The 14,955-nt window shown below is 38.3% G+C and overlaps 1 protein-coding gene across 5 annotated transcripts in view; it reads left to right on the forward strand.

Annotated features, from left to right (window-relative positions):
* Window positions 1-14,955, forward strand: part of CNKSR2 (connector enhancer of kinase suppressor of Ras 2) — a 207,202-nt gene that overhangs the window by 42,175 nt on the left and 150,072 nt on the right. For all 5 annotated transcript variants that reach the window (XM_059839878.1, XM_059839879.1, XM_059839880.1 and 2 more), the window contains exon 3: window positions 5,392-5,594. In XM_059839878.1, coding sequence (XP_059695861.1) covers window positions 5,392-5,594 — 203 coding nt within the window. The remainder of the gene's footprint in view (window positions 1-5,391; window positions 5,595-14,955) is intronic.

Here is a 14,955-nt window from a genome sequence, read left to right on the forward strand (position 1 = left end):
TCAGGCTTTTCAAGAAATGAGGACCCTATGAACTTTACTGTTTCCAGATGGTTTGTTTAAAAGCAAATAAATAATACAAACAGAAAGGATACTCAAGAATTAAGTGTGGAAAATGACAGCACTGAAAGATAGTGAGGAGAAGAATTAAACTCACCTGAGCTGATCTTAAGTCCATTTCTTGGCAGCCATATGCTATTCTTGCCTAAAACTCCTGTGAATTAGTGAAAAATGACTTTTGATTGCACTGGAGAGAAAACTTACCTTTTTATTCTTGTGATAGTTATCCTTATATATATCAGATGTAACTGAGATATATCAGATGTAAGTGAGTAGTTGCACTTCTTTACAAATAATTGATGGCTCAGTACAGCTATCTAGACTATAAAATTCATATTTTCAAAAGGTTGCCATTTTCTTTCTTCTTTAAATTATATTGTTTGTATGTGTTACAAAAAATATTTACCAAATTAAAATAAACCTTCACCTTCGTCAGTTTCTACAGTCATGGTTGCCTTCTGCAGAGAAGCAGCAGAAATTAATCAATGTAAGCACTGCTGTCTGCTCCCCTGACTGCTGAAGATACTGCTTTTATTTTCTTCTTGCCCACAAGCACCAGTATTACAGTAGCATCTTCAGTTCCCATCTTGGGTCTCTTCAGCAGAACTGAACACTGGTCTCTGCATGCCTTTTTCTCCACATGGTTTTCAGCAGTATTTTTTCATGCCTTTTGTTTCACAAGGTTTTCAGCTTTCTGGGCTGAAGAAAAGACACAGTGATTTAGAGAGGTAGACAGAGAGGCCATATGTTCATTTCCCTGTCTTGGAGTGTTTGTAAGAGTCAAACAGTGTTACTGAACTTGGTACAGCATTTGGGCTTGGAGACATAGAGGTATTCATGGTTGCATAAAAGCTGTGTTGGAGACAGCTGTTCTAAGGGATTTCTGGATTTGTTAATGAGACTATGGTTATGTCTGTGTTGCACATTGTACCGTGTTTAGACCTGAGCTTGGCTTATTTAGGTAGCTGAGATGGCCTTGCACTTGTAATGGGCAGTATAAAAGCACCCTAAACTAAAGTCTTGGCATCTTCTAGACAGTCTGTCTAAGCCAGCAGAGATTAGTTAGCACTGTTCGAGTTTGGAACACTTTACTTTTCAGCTGTGCTAAAAGTGTCAGATGCACTTCCTGCCATCAAGAATCAAGAAAATTTAACACAGGAAAGAGATGAGGTCTAAATTTTAACTTTTTTATTTTTTTGATTGAGGGAAGCAGGGAACACAACTACGGAACATTGATCAAGCTAGTTAAAGAAATTTTTGCTTTATTTTCACATTTGGTTTGTGAACTCTCTTCCTACTCTTGGGATGCTGGTGCAAGGATGGGCTTGCTGGTGCAAGGATGGGACCAGGCTGGCTCTTCTCACAAAAATACCCAGCAAAACTCCTCTGTGATGATTAGAGCTGCTGCTTGTCAGCATGTGAAGAAAAGAGCTACAATTCCTCACTCACACTGTCATGTTAAGGCACAGAAAAGTAATTAGCAGGTAAGATGTCTATTAATAGCTCCCACCACCTTTAGTTCAAACACCTGCTGACAAGCTATTACTCTGTGTAGTTCAGCTTCAGCAAGTTCTTGTTTTATAATTGCCAGAAGAGACTCCATTAGAGCTGTTTCTGTTGGGGCAGGCTATCTCTGAAGACACTCTCTGGCCTCTCGTTGAGGGAGTGAATGCCTAGACTTGTGTCACTTCTCGTAATCTCTACAGGCATGCAGAGATTTCTTTGTGGCTCTTTCAGTGACTGTGAATGTATTTTGGCTAATGAAAGCACAACTCGTGTTAGTGCTGGCTAAATGCAGACTAGGGGAAAACAAAGAACTGTCTCCTTTGCCTGCAATTATCTTCTTACAGTGCTTGAAAATAAACGCAGTGCATTGCTAACAGAACCGTGTTGTTAATAGTGTATTATTGAATATAAAGTATGATTCAACTTGGCACTTTTTGTTTAAGCAAGCTTTTTCCTAGGATTAGAACACACAGCTCTGGTAGCTTTTAACGTGGGCCAAAAATATTAGTGATAAACAAAGTGAGGATTTTGTTAGCTTGGCTGCTGCTTTAGGATCCTTCCACTTAAAGGCTTCAATAAACACAGCTGCCCTGAAATTTATCTCTCTATTTTCCATCTCTTGCTTTATCTGTATGATATTACAGATGGAGGCTTTACCAAAGTCAGTGCCATCCTCATGTAAGACTGAATTAATATGTGGCCTAGGCACAGTGTTTTATGTTCACACACACACATACAGACACACATGTACACATGCATTTGATGACTTTGTGTTAAAATAGGCTTTGAATCTGTTAATGTTGCCTCTTCCTTTCCTCATTTCTGATGGTGAAAAACAGCCTCTGAAAAAGAATGTGGCCATAGGTGGCCATCACTTAGATATTAAGAGGAAGCCGCTAAGGTTTTGTAGCTGATTTTCTAAAGAAGTATATACATAAATGCAGCCTATTTTCCTGTTGTACAAAAAAAAACTGAATGTTGTTTTGCTTGCTCTGCAGTGTTCAATATTGCATGTTTTCTTTTCTTCTGGTGCTTTCCTTTGTGGTGGTGCTGCAGGTCTGTGCGCTGCCTGCCCGGGCTCCCGCTGGGGTGGGCATGGCGGCCTGCACAGGCTGGGAACCAGCACCTGCCTGTCCGAGCAGGGCAGGGACAGACAAGGTGACAAAGAGGAGATGGCAAAAGAGGGGGAGCTGAAATAATCTGGGGTTGTTGAGGACCTTTGGGATCTCACCTCAGCCTCAGCATGGTCTCGCCTGGCTCTGGGCCCTGTGTGGGGCACGGCTGGGGTGACAAGAAGGTGCCTGGGCTTGTATGGCACCTTCCCCACACACCCTCTTCTCACCCACCTTACTTTTATATTTGGATTATCTGACTCAGCTCCTTAGGAACAGCTTGCTGAGTTAAGAAATTCAGTGTTTCAGTGTGTCAGAAAGAAGGTACCCTGTGAGAAGGCCTGTGGCTGGGCTGCAGCCTGTGGTTGTACCCCCCTTGTGTGGGGGTGTGAGTGCCATGTTGTTGGGGCTCACTTGTGGCTGGTCTTTCAGACATTTTTGGTGATTTATCATTCATCCAGAATATTTTTCATTTATTTCTTCCCCCATTAATTTTGTGAAAATGAGCTAGGTGCTCAAGAAGCAGAATGAAGTAAGAACAAACCTGTTATCTTTTTCCAGCTTACTTCCCCCCACTCCTTAATTGTGCTTCCTCAGCCAGACCAACCACAGAAAGCTGCAGGAAAAAACAGATGTGTTTTTATCTGATGTTTATCTTCTTATTTTGGACTGATTTAATAAGTTATTAGTTATGAGCCATTTAGCTGCATAATAAAGTACATTTTTCTTTTCAATCCAAATTAATTGTTTTCATCTTGTAATTTTTTATTTCTAATCTAATGATATCTGTTGTATAATTGCTCTTAAATATTTACATGGTGGAAAAGTCACTGCCCAAACATACAACTTGTCTAATTGGGATTGGTTGTAGTGGCAGGGGACAGCATCTGTGTAGTTGAGAAACATGCCTTCAGAGCCTTCCTTGCCCAAGACAGGGATGTTCACAAAAGTTCCAGTAATGGTTTATGAAGTGCAATCTTAGTATATGGTCAGTGGCCCCTTTAGCTGAGTTCCAAAGTGCATTTTCTGCTGCAGAAGGATGGTTGTTAGTTGAGCAGCTCCCTCACAAAGTGTGCTCAGTTTACAAGCACACAGAACTGGCTGGGAGATGGCAGATGAGCTGTGTGCTGTAGTCTCACCTTTCCATCATGAGCCCCCTTGGCATGGGAGTGGATGGTGTGGGAGGGCTGGGGGCTCACTGGGAATGGCTTCAGTATAGTGTTCCTGCAGTCCCTGTATAGTAAAACTAAATTCATTTAGTAGATGGTTTGGATTGGGAGCAAGACAATTGCTGTAAATAATCACCACCTCACACCCTGCCCCTCCCCCCCAGTTCCAGTACAAAAAGACAAAGGTGAATAAGCTTCAGCAGTCTTAAATAAGCATTGATGAGTGTATCTCTTCTCCCTTCTCTCCTTGTGGACAGATCAGCATGGGAAGCAAACCAGGGGCATGGGAGGAGAGCTGGGGAGATCATGGAGTGTCATTAGGAAGTAGATTTTTCTGTGTGCATCTGAGGGCTTTGTGCATTCTGCTTCATCATTTGTGGTAGGAAATGGTCCATATTCTGTAATGAGTAGCCCATTCCATTGTCAACTGAGTAAATTGTCAGCCCCCCATGCTATCACCCTGTGATGTGGCTAAAGTGAGAACCTGCAAAATTTCATAATTCTCTTAGAGGAGTACTAAACTCAATTCTGTGCAACTGCTTATTCCTTTGCCAAGGCAAATAAGTCCTTTTTGTAAGAACTCTATCACTCTTCGTGTATGTGAGGAAAACAAATCTTTTATAGAAATGACAAATCACTGGTGGTACTTTATTATATTGTATTTGAACACTGAATCAGGGCATTCTTGAGTACTGTTTTGTTAACACTTGTACTTTGAAGAATTTCCAGCTACTGTTTGTTAATATTGTTTGTTAATATTATTGGTTAATATGTCTGCATAATTAGTTATGTCTCTTCTGCACAGCTAAGGAATGTAATTTAAGTGAGTGACTCTTAAATGGAAACAAAGTTTAAAACTTGACTTTAAATGAGTGAAACAGAGGTTGAGCCGGGCAGCACTGTGTTCTCTGGTATGTGATTGTGGTGGTCCTTTACTGCTAAAAAAGAACAGAAGTGTGCTAATTAACTTACTTAGATCTCTGAAGCCAGCAAAACCAATTTAGTGCCACACCATGTCCATGCTGCATACTTCTGCTAGTTGCAAGGCCTGGTGCCAGGTGTGTCTGAGGAGTTATTGTGAGTATGAACATGGGGTACCCCTCTGATCAAGGCCTGATTGGATGGGGCTCTGGGCAACCTGCTGTAGTGAAAAGTGTCTGTTATAGGGGCAGGAATGTTAGAACGAGATGGTCTTGAAGGTCCCTTCCAACCCACACCATTCTGTGATTCTGGTGATCTACTGACAGTGATGCACTGCTTTAAAAAACAGTTTTCCAGACTAGGTTTTTTCTTTGAGATGTTTTTCTCAGTACACTTAGAACAAGCTGAAGGATCACTCATAGTTTTGCTCTTCTTTTGTTCTCTTTTTATGCACTTCAGAAACAGAACATTCTATACATTTAAAAACTACTGAGTGGGTGTATTTCTGCCTTAATTACTAGGAATGGTTAAGTTTTGAAGTAGAAGATCAGTCTTGCTGTTCTTGGTTCTTCTGTTCATCTGTAAAGCTAACTTTCTTTTCTTTTCTTTTTTTTTTTTCAATGCAGAACTACGGTTTGGAGACAGAAAATCTAAAAACCCTTTCTCACAAACTGAATGCATCTGCCAAAAATCTGCAGAACTTCATTACTGGGAGGAGGAGGAGTGGTCACTATGATGGAAGGACCAGTCGCAAATTACCGAATGATTTTCTGACATCAGTAGTGGATCTGATTGGAGCAGCAAAAAGTCTTCTGGCTTGGTTGGACAGGTAAAATCTCCCAAATGTCTCACAGGTAACCAGATCACAAACATGAACAAGCTCCAACATCTTTACAAAATGTAACATAGAAACGGAATGGAGGCAGAATCCATTCATGTGTTCTGAGGGGATGTTTGTACCAATTCTTTGGTTTTTTTAGGTCAGCGTGCAATTCAGATTAGCTATTCAGTTCAGTGCGTTCATATGCACTGTGACCATACACATATATACACAACATATATAAGCAACAGAAGGACATCATTAGGTTATATATGTAATTTTTACTAATATAAAGCAGCAATTAACCCTGCATAAATCAGATTCATTGCTTTGATACTATCAAGTTCACAAAACTGATCACACTTTTCATTTTATGGATGTCGACATATAATTCCAGATTATGTGTGTGTACAAACATGCATATTGTGTTTTAGGTTTTTTTAAATAGCAGTGAAATACTTCTGATTTTCTAGAGGCAGTGCTCTACACTTTTACCTCTGTTACCTAGGTCGTATGTGGGACCAGGACTGAAGTGCTTTTGCTACACTTGTCTTGACTTTTTCTAATTATAACAAGAATAATATGCAGGTATTTAAGATGATAATTGAAATTTCTAAAGTGGTTAAAATTAGTTTATGTATAAGTCTTTATATACTACAATGCAGTGGATTTTCATCAGAGAAAATAAAATGCTTATCTTGATTTAAAGGTGTATCTTGTTTTGTTTCCAACAGCTGAAGTTTTGTTCAGAGTATTATCTTTGTGTAACTTTTCAAATCCCATAGAATTATTTAGTTTTACGGCTGCTGTTTTGTGTTTCATTTATGTGAAGTAAACCAACTTCTCTCCCATAAATGACTTCCATATGAATGGTTTAGGTCAGGCCTGAATCTTTTCCACTTCTTAAGCTGGACTGCAAGCTCTTTGTTTTGTTCATAGGATTGCAGCTACCATTGCTTCTTCTTTTCTACTCCCTCTCTAGCCTTTCACCAAGTTTGAAACACAGAGTACTTAAAGTTGCCTCCTAAATTTTTCTTTAGATATTTAATGTCAGTTTGCAGAGAATTAGTGCAATCTCATGGAAAGAGTTTAGTATTGAGACTTGAAAATTCGGGAGTATATTTTTAGTTTTGTCTCTAGCCTGTGTTAACCTGCTTGGAATATCTATAGGCTTCACTTTTTCTCCCTGCAAAATCTTTATTGGCAGAAAGCAACATATACTGGGCTTTAAAACAGAAAGAACAGTAGAAAAACATGTTCTTTTGCATAATAAAGTCAACTTTTGCCATTGATTTCTATTGAGAAATAGTCTTGCTTGGTTTCTCATTGAAACTGTGGTCATGAGTAAAGACTGTTGGTTAGTGAGTCAAAGTTAGTTTTGGGTTTTGGTTGTTTGTTTGATGGGTTTTTGAGTTCTTTTTTTAATAATCTGTTATTCAAAAGTAAATTTCATGTATATATACACACACGTTTAACACATTGAAGGACAGTGGGTTTGTTGCAACTTAATATAAATTTAATAATGGAAATTCAGGAAGAAGGTAGTTATGAATGCTAGAAAACATCTGTGTCTGAGGACTGGTGTGTCACTGTAGTACTCTGCACTGCTTGTACTTTTGCATTTAGCTGAAATGAAATTCAGCTGATCAGACCCCCCCAGGAATTCCAAGAAGTCAAAAATGAGGGAAATTATGGTGGTATCATGCTTTCAGCAATGCTGTCTTGAGTGTCCGAAGAAAGCTTCAGATTTCCAGGAAACTTCTTTTGAAGATCCAAACACCTGGTTCTAAGAAATGTTTTCTAAAACATTTTAAGAATTTTCTGATTTATGAGCGTCTGGGTATTTTGGTAAAGTTTGTTCTTCCTTATTTGTGAAGTCCTCAAATGAGGATGAAGGTAGGCCAATAAATACATTTTTCTCAGGAAGTGAGAACATCTGGAGATCAATATGATTCTTATTCCTGTATACCTTCTAAGAAAGTATTGGGGCCACTAGGGGGAGATAGAAAGATTTAAAAAATTGATTAGTAAAAGTTAGGAGCATGGATTTCATTTTATTCTGCACACCTGTTACTATCAAATCTAGACCCCAAATCTTAGCTTTTTGGTTGTTTTCTAGTACCAGTTCCATCTTGGGTTGTGAGAGGGGAGAGCAAACCATTAGGATGAATGAAGTGGCTGTTAGGCTTGTCCACACCACTGCCCTGCTAGGCTGCCCCTGTGCAGTGGCTTTTGAGGTCGTGTCTGGGAAAAGCAGCTAGCAGCAGCTCCATCTTGCATAGACATGCAGTGATGTGGGTTTTGTACACAGGGAATGGTGACAACTCCATACAGGGTGTGCTTCACTTGTTGCTGTAGTGAGTGCTCTGTTTATGATGGTTCCATGGGACACTTAAGATCTTTAAGGATTTTGTGAGGCCTGGCGCAATTATCTAAAGGAGTGTGAGAGTTGTGATTTGCTGAGTTACTTTCACTGTAGTCTTGCAGTGCTATTGTGCAGGGCCAATGCAAGGACACTCTTTGTTCCAGGTCTTTGCCTGGAGCAGTCCTACTTCCAGATGTATGTCAGAAATTGAGTTTTACTCAAAACTCAGAGTAAAATTAGAGTAGCTTTTATTGCCAGGCTTTAAAAGTGTTTTGGTTTAGTTTCATTTATGAGCTGGAAAACTTAAAAGAGAATTCTTTTTTCAAAAGAAGTTGTCTGAGGTTTTTGAGGAGCATGAAATAACTCTCCTATAACATGCTGTAAGGAAACTGTCATCACTCTGATACATTTGGGTCTAATTTTAACTTCTTGTTACTTTCTCAGCTCACAAAATGTATCCTCTTTCAGGAGACTTTGTAGCTTTAAAACTTTTTGTTTGATACTTTCTCCCTAATCTTAAACCTCTTTCGAGGGAATTTCCTGACAAGATTGGTGCCTTGAAAAACCATGAGTCTTTTGTGAAAGGGTGATGCATTTCTACTTGACTCTTCATGTAATTTAGACAAATGGAAACCCACACTTCAAGCTATAGCAAGAAACTACTTACCTGATCAAAGCAACTTGGCATTGAAATGTCTCCTGTGATACTTCCAAGGAATTACAGTCAATCAGGTCTTCTAGACTTCCAGATAAATTGCTGGAGTTCTGTTCAGTCTTTATTCCTGTAATTCATGAAAGTTGTATTCTTTGGAATAGTAATATATGTCACCTTTCTTTATCTTCATTTTTCTCTGATGTGTCAAATTCCTGGAAATTCTTCTGCCCTCTATAGGGCTGATTCAATCCATCCTGGTGAGGAATATTTAAAAATGTGTAATTAAGTTAGGATTACTTTTTAAAATTCACTACTGTAGATTTGCACTATGAATGTGTTGCAATTTTTTGGCATAAAGCTATTTTTAACCTCATTAAAGTATTTTTTTTCTGTGCACTAGTATGTCAGTAGTATCTGCACATTTAATTGGAATTGAAATTAGGCATATTTATTTCTGTTAATCCTGGTTAAGGTTTCATTCTTAGACCACACATGTACAATCCACCTGAAAAATACTGTTAAATGTTGCTTTGTATGTGAATGTGTTGGTATTCACTGCCTCTGCAATTTCTGAATTATGTTTACATTACTCATCCATGGCTTTCATGATCTAAAAGCAACATGAACACCTCAAGGATTTTGAGAGTCGAAGTTACTTTTTTCCATCTTTTACAAAATTCTGTTAGGATTTTACCACTTGCATCTTCAATGACACCAGTGAAAACTTCCCAGTTGATATCTAGAGGCAAACATAAACTGGAAAGCAATGATATCATAGGGATCCCAGAAAATTCTTTTGAGCCCCAAGTTTAGAGCATTTACCAATGCTTATAAGTAGCTTTCTGTCTGGTTAGGACACAGCCAGGTCTTGTTCTCAGCTCATTTCTTTTCTATGGATTTGCTGATACCTATCAGTTGCAGTACTGAAATCACAATGAGTCCCAAATTCCTGAGTGCTCAGATTCATCCAATAGATTTTCTCCCAGATATTAGCAGACCACCTGACAGGCAGACAGAAGGTTGTATCTTCTTCAGAAGCTGGCACAACTCTGAATGTTGAGTTTGTTTCCTAATGAGTCAGAAGCTGCTGCAAAGTGAAGACAGCCTTGGGAGCAAAAGGATTTTACAAATCCTTCAAGCACCTCATTATTCCTCTTCAAGTCCCACTGTACATCATATGTTTTTCTTTCATGGGACAGCTGGATTTAACAGGTACAGCTCATTACTGTAGTCTTGACTGCGAAGAACTGTATTGTTCTTTGTGGAAGAGGAGGCATCCCTAGAAAACCTGAACCAAGGTGACATTGATGGCAGCTTCGTGAACTGTCTCTTCCCATTTCTCTCCTTGCTCTGCCAGCACGAACTTCTGGTGATGTAATCTTCCACGTTGTTCCTGGCTTGATATGTTCTCTTTATTCACCTTCACCACATTCAGTTGTCTTTGCCAACCAAAATCCCTGGAAATCTGTATTTCCTGCTGATTGCATGAAGCAAGAATAGAATCCTTGGTTGTGCTTCTGGGCTTCTTCCTGTCTAGTCTAGTGTTTGGCCCATGTTATCTGGAGCAAGGACTCCTTATACCATATATCTTATGCAGCATGAATAGAACATCTTGGATCTTAACAATAGGACTAGATCTGTATAAAGTATAAGCTTTAAGACTTAGAGAATAGGAGTGAGGAAGGATTGGTTGTTTTTAGGACTACCTGAATCCTCATTAAAGAGACACTAAGATAATATGGTAGATTTTTTTCTTTTAAGAATTTAAGAAAATATAGTCAACTTCCCATGAGATAACTACTACAGCACTTTGCGTCTGCTGTTGTCACAGATTTTAATGGTCGTGAATTAGGATTTGTCAAGCACCACTGGATTTTTTTAGTGTACTGTTTGACTCAGCCATCTGTGTGGGCAGAGATTCAATATGTCTTTCACAGCAACTCTTCTGTAGCTCTTGTTTTTAATACTAGCACTATCCCCTTTTTGGAAATAAAAAACTTGAACTGCTGCTGCAGATTACACTGCAGTCTAAGTAGGAGAAACAAAGAGATTTTGTGGAGATAGATTTTTATATTCAATACTTTCAGTGCTGTGGCCAGAGAAAAGCTAGCAGGCTGACAAATGTGCATCAGTCCGATTAACTTACCACTGCTGTCTGGACACATGGTATATGAACAAAATGGAAAAAGAAGGTGAACAAAAAACCTAACTGTAGATAGAAATTGTTGGTTATATAAAATATATGGTAAAATTGCTGATAGAAATAAAAAACTCATAAACTTTCACAGTAAAAGGCCTTTTTGGCAAGTCTAGGTCTGCTTTTAGGGTCATTCATTCAGAATAGTGGGGTGTAATCCTATAACTTCTAAACCTCAGGTGGGCAAATTATTTTGGTATGGGCGTGAATTGCTACAATTCTGCGAAGCAGTTGTATCCATACAGAAATCCTATTAAATAAGAGTAAAATCTATTCCTGAAGTTAAGGACATTTGAGTGCTTCAGTGGCTGACAGCAGAACGTGATCTCCAAGCCTTATACCATGGGCTTTTTTTGGTGATGCATCGATGCATCAGAGAAATGCAGCAATGATGTAAATACTCTTGGTTTATGACTGAACAATTCTGGGTGTTCAGGTTAAGCACACCCTTTCAGTCTGCATTGTGTATAGCATTGTAGTAAGAGAACGCTCCCCACACCAAAATGGATGTCCTTCTTTTCACCATGGTGACATACTCAATGCATACATTTCCTTCCATTGTAGGTAGAATGTATTCAGCTGGGTTTCTTTGCCTCATTGTTTTTTGGTGAATGAGCCCTGGTGATGTTTATGGTGTGACTGTTTTGTAGTTTTAGGGGCGTGTTGTTTGTAAGCCCCTAACTTCTTACTTACAAAGAAAGTGTTACTGATTTAGAGTCTCCTTTATTAGAGACTTCATACAGTCCTGTTAGCCGTGCTTGGTTATTACTTGTCCTTTCAGGGTAAATCTGCTTTATACACAAGGTGGTGGGAGTAAACAAATGAAACCCAAGAAAAAGAAATAAAAGACTGAAGCAATTCTTTACTCACCACACCAATATTGCACTATCTGTCAACTGGGTTTCAGCCTTAAACCTTTGAATCTTGTTTCCTTTATGCATTTCCCTTTTTTTGCTTGTTTGAGTGGTATACCAAACCTGTCAGTAAGTGCTGCCTCAGAATGCTATGGTACTTAACTGTATTGTGCTCCTGGAACAGCTGTAGATGTTTAATAGAGCACTCATTTAAAGAATTCCTTTGTCCAGTGTGAATTTTACTGCATTCTTCCCAGATTCTACATAAAGCAATTCCATTAGAAATACAAATGAAATGTTTGTTTCATGAAAGCCTTGAACTATGAATCTTAGATGGCTTGGGCAGTTTATATACAACGGTACTGTGCATTCAGATTCTTATTTGACCTTAATATGTTGCCTTTGAAGACTGTGTTATATTACTACTTTTGTTACCTCTCTCTTTGAAAGATTTTGGACTATTATGTTTAATCAAAAGACTCCAAGGATGTTTTCCCTTGTTAGGATGCTAAAATAAGTACAATACTGGTTTTAAACTGCTCACAGTGTTTATTCTTATAAAATATCTCAGTTGTGCAACTAATGGTGAAATAGGATTAATTTTTGGTTTGGGTTATACTTTTACTAGCAGCAGTCTGTATTTGTCCAAATTGCAAATTTTTAAAGTGAAAGTGTTTTTTCTATGTATTATTTCCCCCTAATGTTATATGAAGAAGACAGATGAGGAGGCTAAAGTGTATGAGGACAAAAATGTTGATAATGTAGAAATACTGAGGGTATGCATCTCCTTCACAAATTTTTAATTGTTTGTGAAAGATTTTTCTTCATGTGGAATCAGTAGTTGTGACTATTGATAGCTGTTGAATTGTATTATTTCTTAATTCTGTGATGGAATTAGCTATGCTATGTTAAGGTGGCTGTTTTTTCTACCAGTCCTTCAGGATCATTTCATTAATGAATTTTTGATAATATAACTTATTTTTTCATTCTGAAAGATGCTGATACTGCTAAAAATGCTAATTAGGTCTCAATTCATAAAAGTGTACACACATGTTGCAGCCTACATTACATATGTATAAACAAAGTCACATTTCAGAGATGTTAGATTATTTATGTCAAACACTGGTTTAAGAAAGTGTGAAAAGAACCAGTAGCCTTTTCATGCCTTGTCTTAGGAAAACCTTACATCCTAGAGATGTACATCTTACATCCTATAGATCAGGGCGTTGAAGTTGGTTGACTTTAGTGTTTTAAAAAAAAAAAAAAAAAAAAAAAAAAGTAAGCACCAATGTTTTTTTTCTCTGTGGATGAGGTGTTTCAAAGCTCTTCATCTTGCCCTGGTGTCTCATAAGGTAAAGGTTCAAAATGTGGGTTTGCACAGTGGAAAAATATCGTGGTTCCCACTTTTCCAGCTTTATTCATGATCACAAAATGTCAATGAACTTAATTATCCTTGAAACCTATTACCCACTCATTTGTGAAAGTGGTTTGAAAATGACTAATGGCTTCAAGTGTTGGAAAGGAGAAGGATGGAGAAAATGTGAGACTAAAGGCAAAAATACCCTGCATGTGTTTGCAAAAGCATTCATGTGATTGTGTAAATTTGTTTTCCTCAAGATATCAGGTGTAGAAGGGTTAGACGAATAATGAAAATGGGAAACCAGCAGAGGTTTGGAAGAGGAAATGAGTGAAAGGGCATGTGGTAAGCATGCTGTGGAGCTACAATGGGGTGGGTGTTGCAAAGAAAATCACAATTTTGAAGGACAAGCAAATTAATTACGTGAGAAACAGTAAAAAATCTTCCAAAAAGAGAGAAATGTGTATTGGAAATATATTGGAAATGACTGTGAGAAGTGAGACAATGAGACACAGATCAATGTTACAGCAGGAAGTGGGACAACATGTGGCCCCAGACCAAGGCAGTTCTTTAGTTCCTGTTTAACTTTAATAGCACAGAATTGGACAGTACAGGTGTTGAAAATTGCAAGTTTTTCTCAGGGAATTTTCTTCACTGGAGTTGTATGAGGTACGTCAGACCTTAAGGTCCTAGGGTCTGTGAAAAATGTGGCTTTGAAAGAAAAGCACAGAAATTACAAGGTGATAGAAATGGCTCTGCGAAGCCTAGGATTTTTTTTTTTTTTTTTTTCTAAGTAGAGAGTAGTCGTCTAATTAAACAGGGAATTTCTTATACTTGGTGCATGTCTTAGGGAAGAAAGGGTTTTAGCAGCCACCTGAAGTTATAGTATATGTAGGCTTTATTTGCATTTATACAAGTTGATTCATCTATTCACAGTCAATAATATTGTGCTGTATTAAAATGATAAAAATGGGTATATTACCAATGAAGAGATTTTTTTGTCAGATTGGTATTTTACACTATGTCTCCTGTGAAATCCAGCTGGGGATCCTACAGTGAAGTTTCTGTTGCTATTTTGATTGAAACTGCTGGCATGTTGTTACACTGAATCTTGCTGGACTTTGCCTACTGAAGTTGAGGCTTGAGATGGAATCCCAAAATACATTTCCTTTGGAGGCAAATGTGTAGAAAGGCCCTTACCATTTATCCAGCTGCTTATGTAGAAGTGGCTGAGTAATGTAGATTGCCTCCAGGGATGTGGTCTGAACGGGTGATGGGAAGGAAAGGGAATTGCAAGTTTAGTGGTCCAGTTTGCAGCAATACCCCAGAGAGGCATCTGTAGAAATTGATGCAAGGGAGTTGGTTTAAAAGACCTGCAGAGGAGGCAGTTGGAGGACCCCTTTGGTTTTCTGCAGGAGCAGAATTTATTTAAAACATGAACCCGCCTCCTTATCTTTTTAAGTTGTGAAGCACTTCTCAAAATCTTACATCTTAGTTGTTGATTTGTAGTAGTCTTCTTCCTCCTGCTGACACCCTTGCTGCCCTGCTTGACATGCTGTTGCCAGTAAGTCTTCGCTGTGATAACTAAAATGAGTAATGTCTCAGTCTCTTTGCCTTTTCTTTAAAGTCAACAAAGTTTATTTGGGGCATTTCTAATGATCTTCACTAAAAGTAATGATGGCATAAAATACCATTATTTTACTCATGAACCGTGAAACCAAACTAAATTACAAAAGTGTAAGGGAAGATGATGTGGTACTAGAAGCCAAAGCCTACTGTGTGATTTTGTTTAGGGAAATGCTGGAGGCTGTGAAATGTCAAATAGATTCTAGTTGTGTAATTTCAGGATCAAATTGTATTAACACTCATACTTAAAGTAAAATAATACCATTTGCTGGTTTGATTCCATTCATCATCAATAAAAGTAAGTTCCTAAATGAAT

Source organism: Haemorhous mexicanus, chromosome 2 (assembly GCF_027477595.1).
Source record: "Haemorhous mexicanus isolate bHaeMex1 chromosome 2, bHaeMex1.pri, whole genome shotgun sequence".
Lineage (NCBI taxonomy): Eukaryota > Metazoa > Chordata > Aves > Passeriformes > Fringillidae > Haemorhous > Haemorhous mexicanus.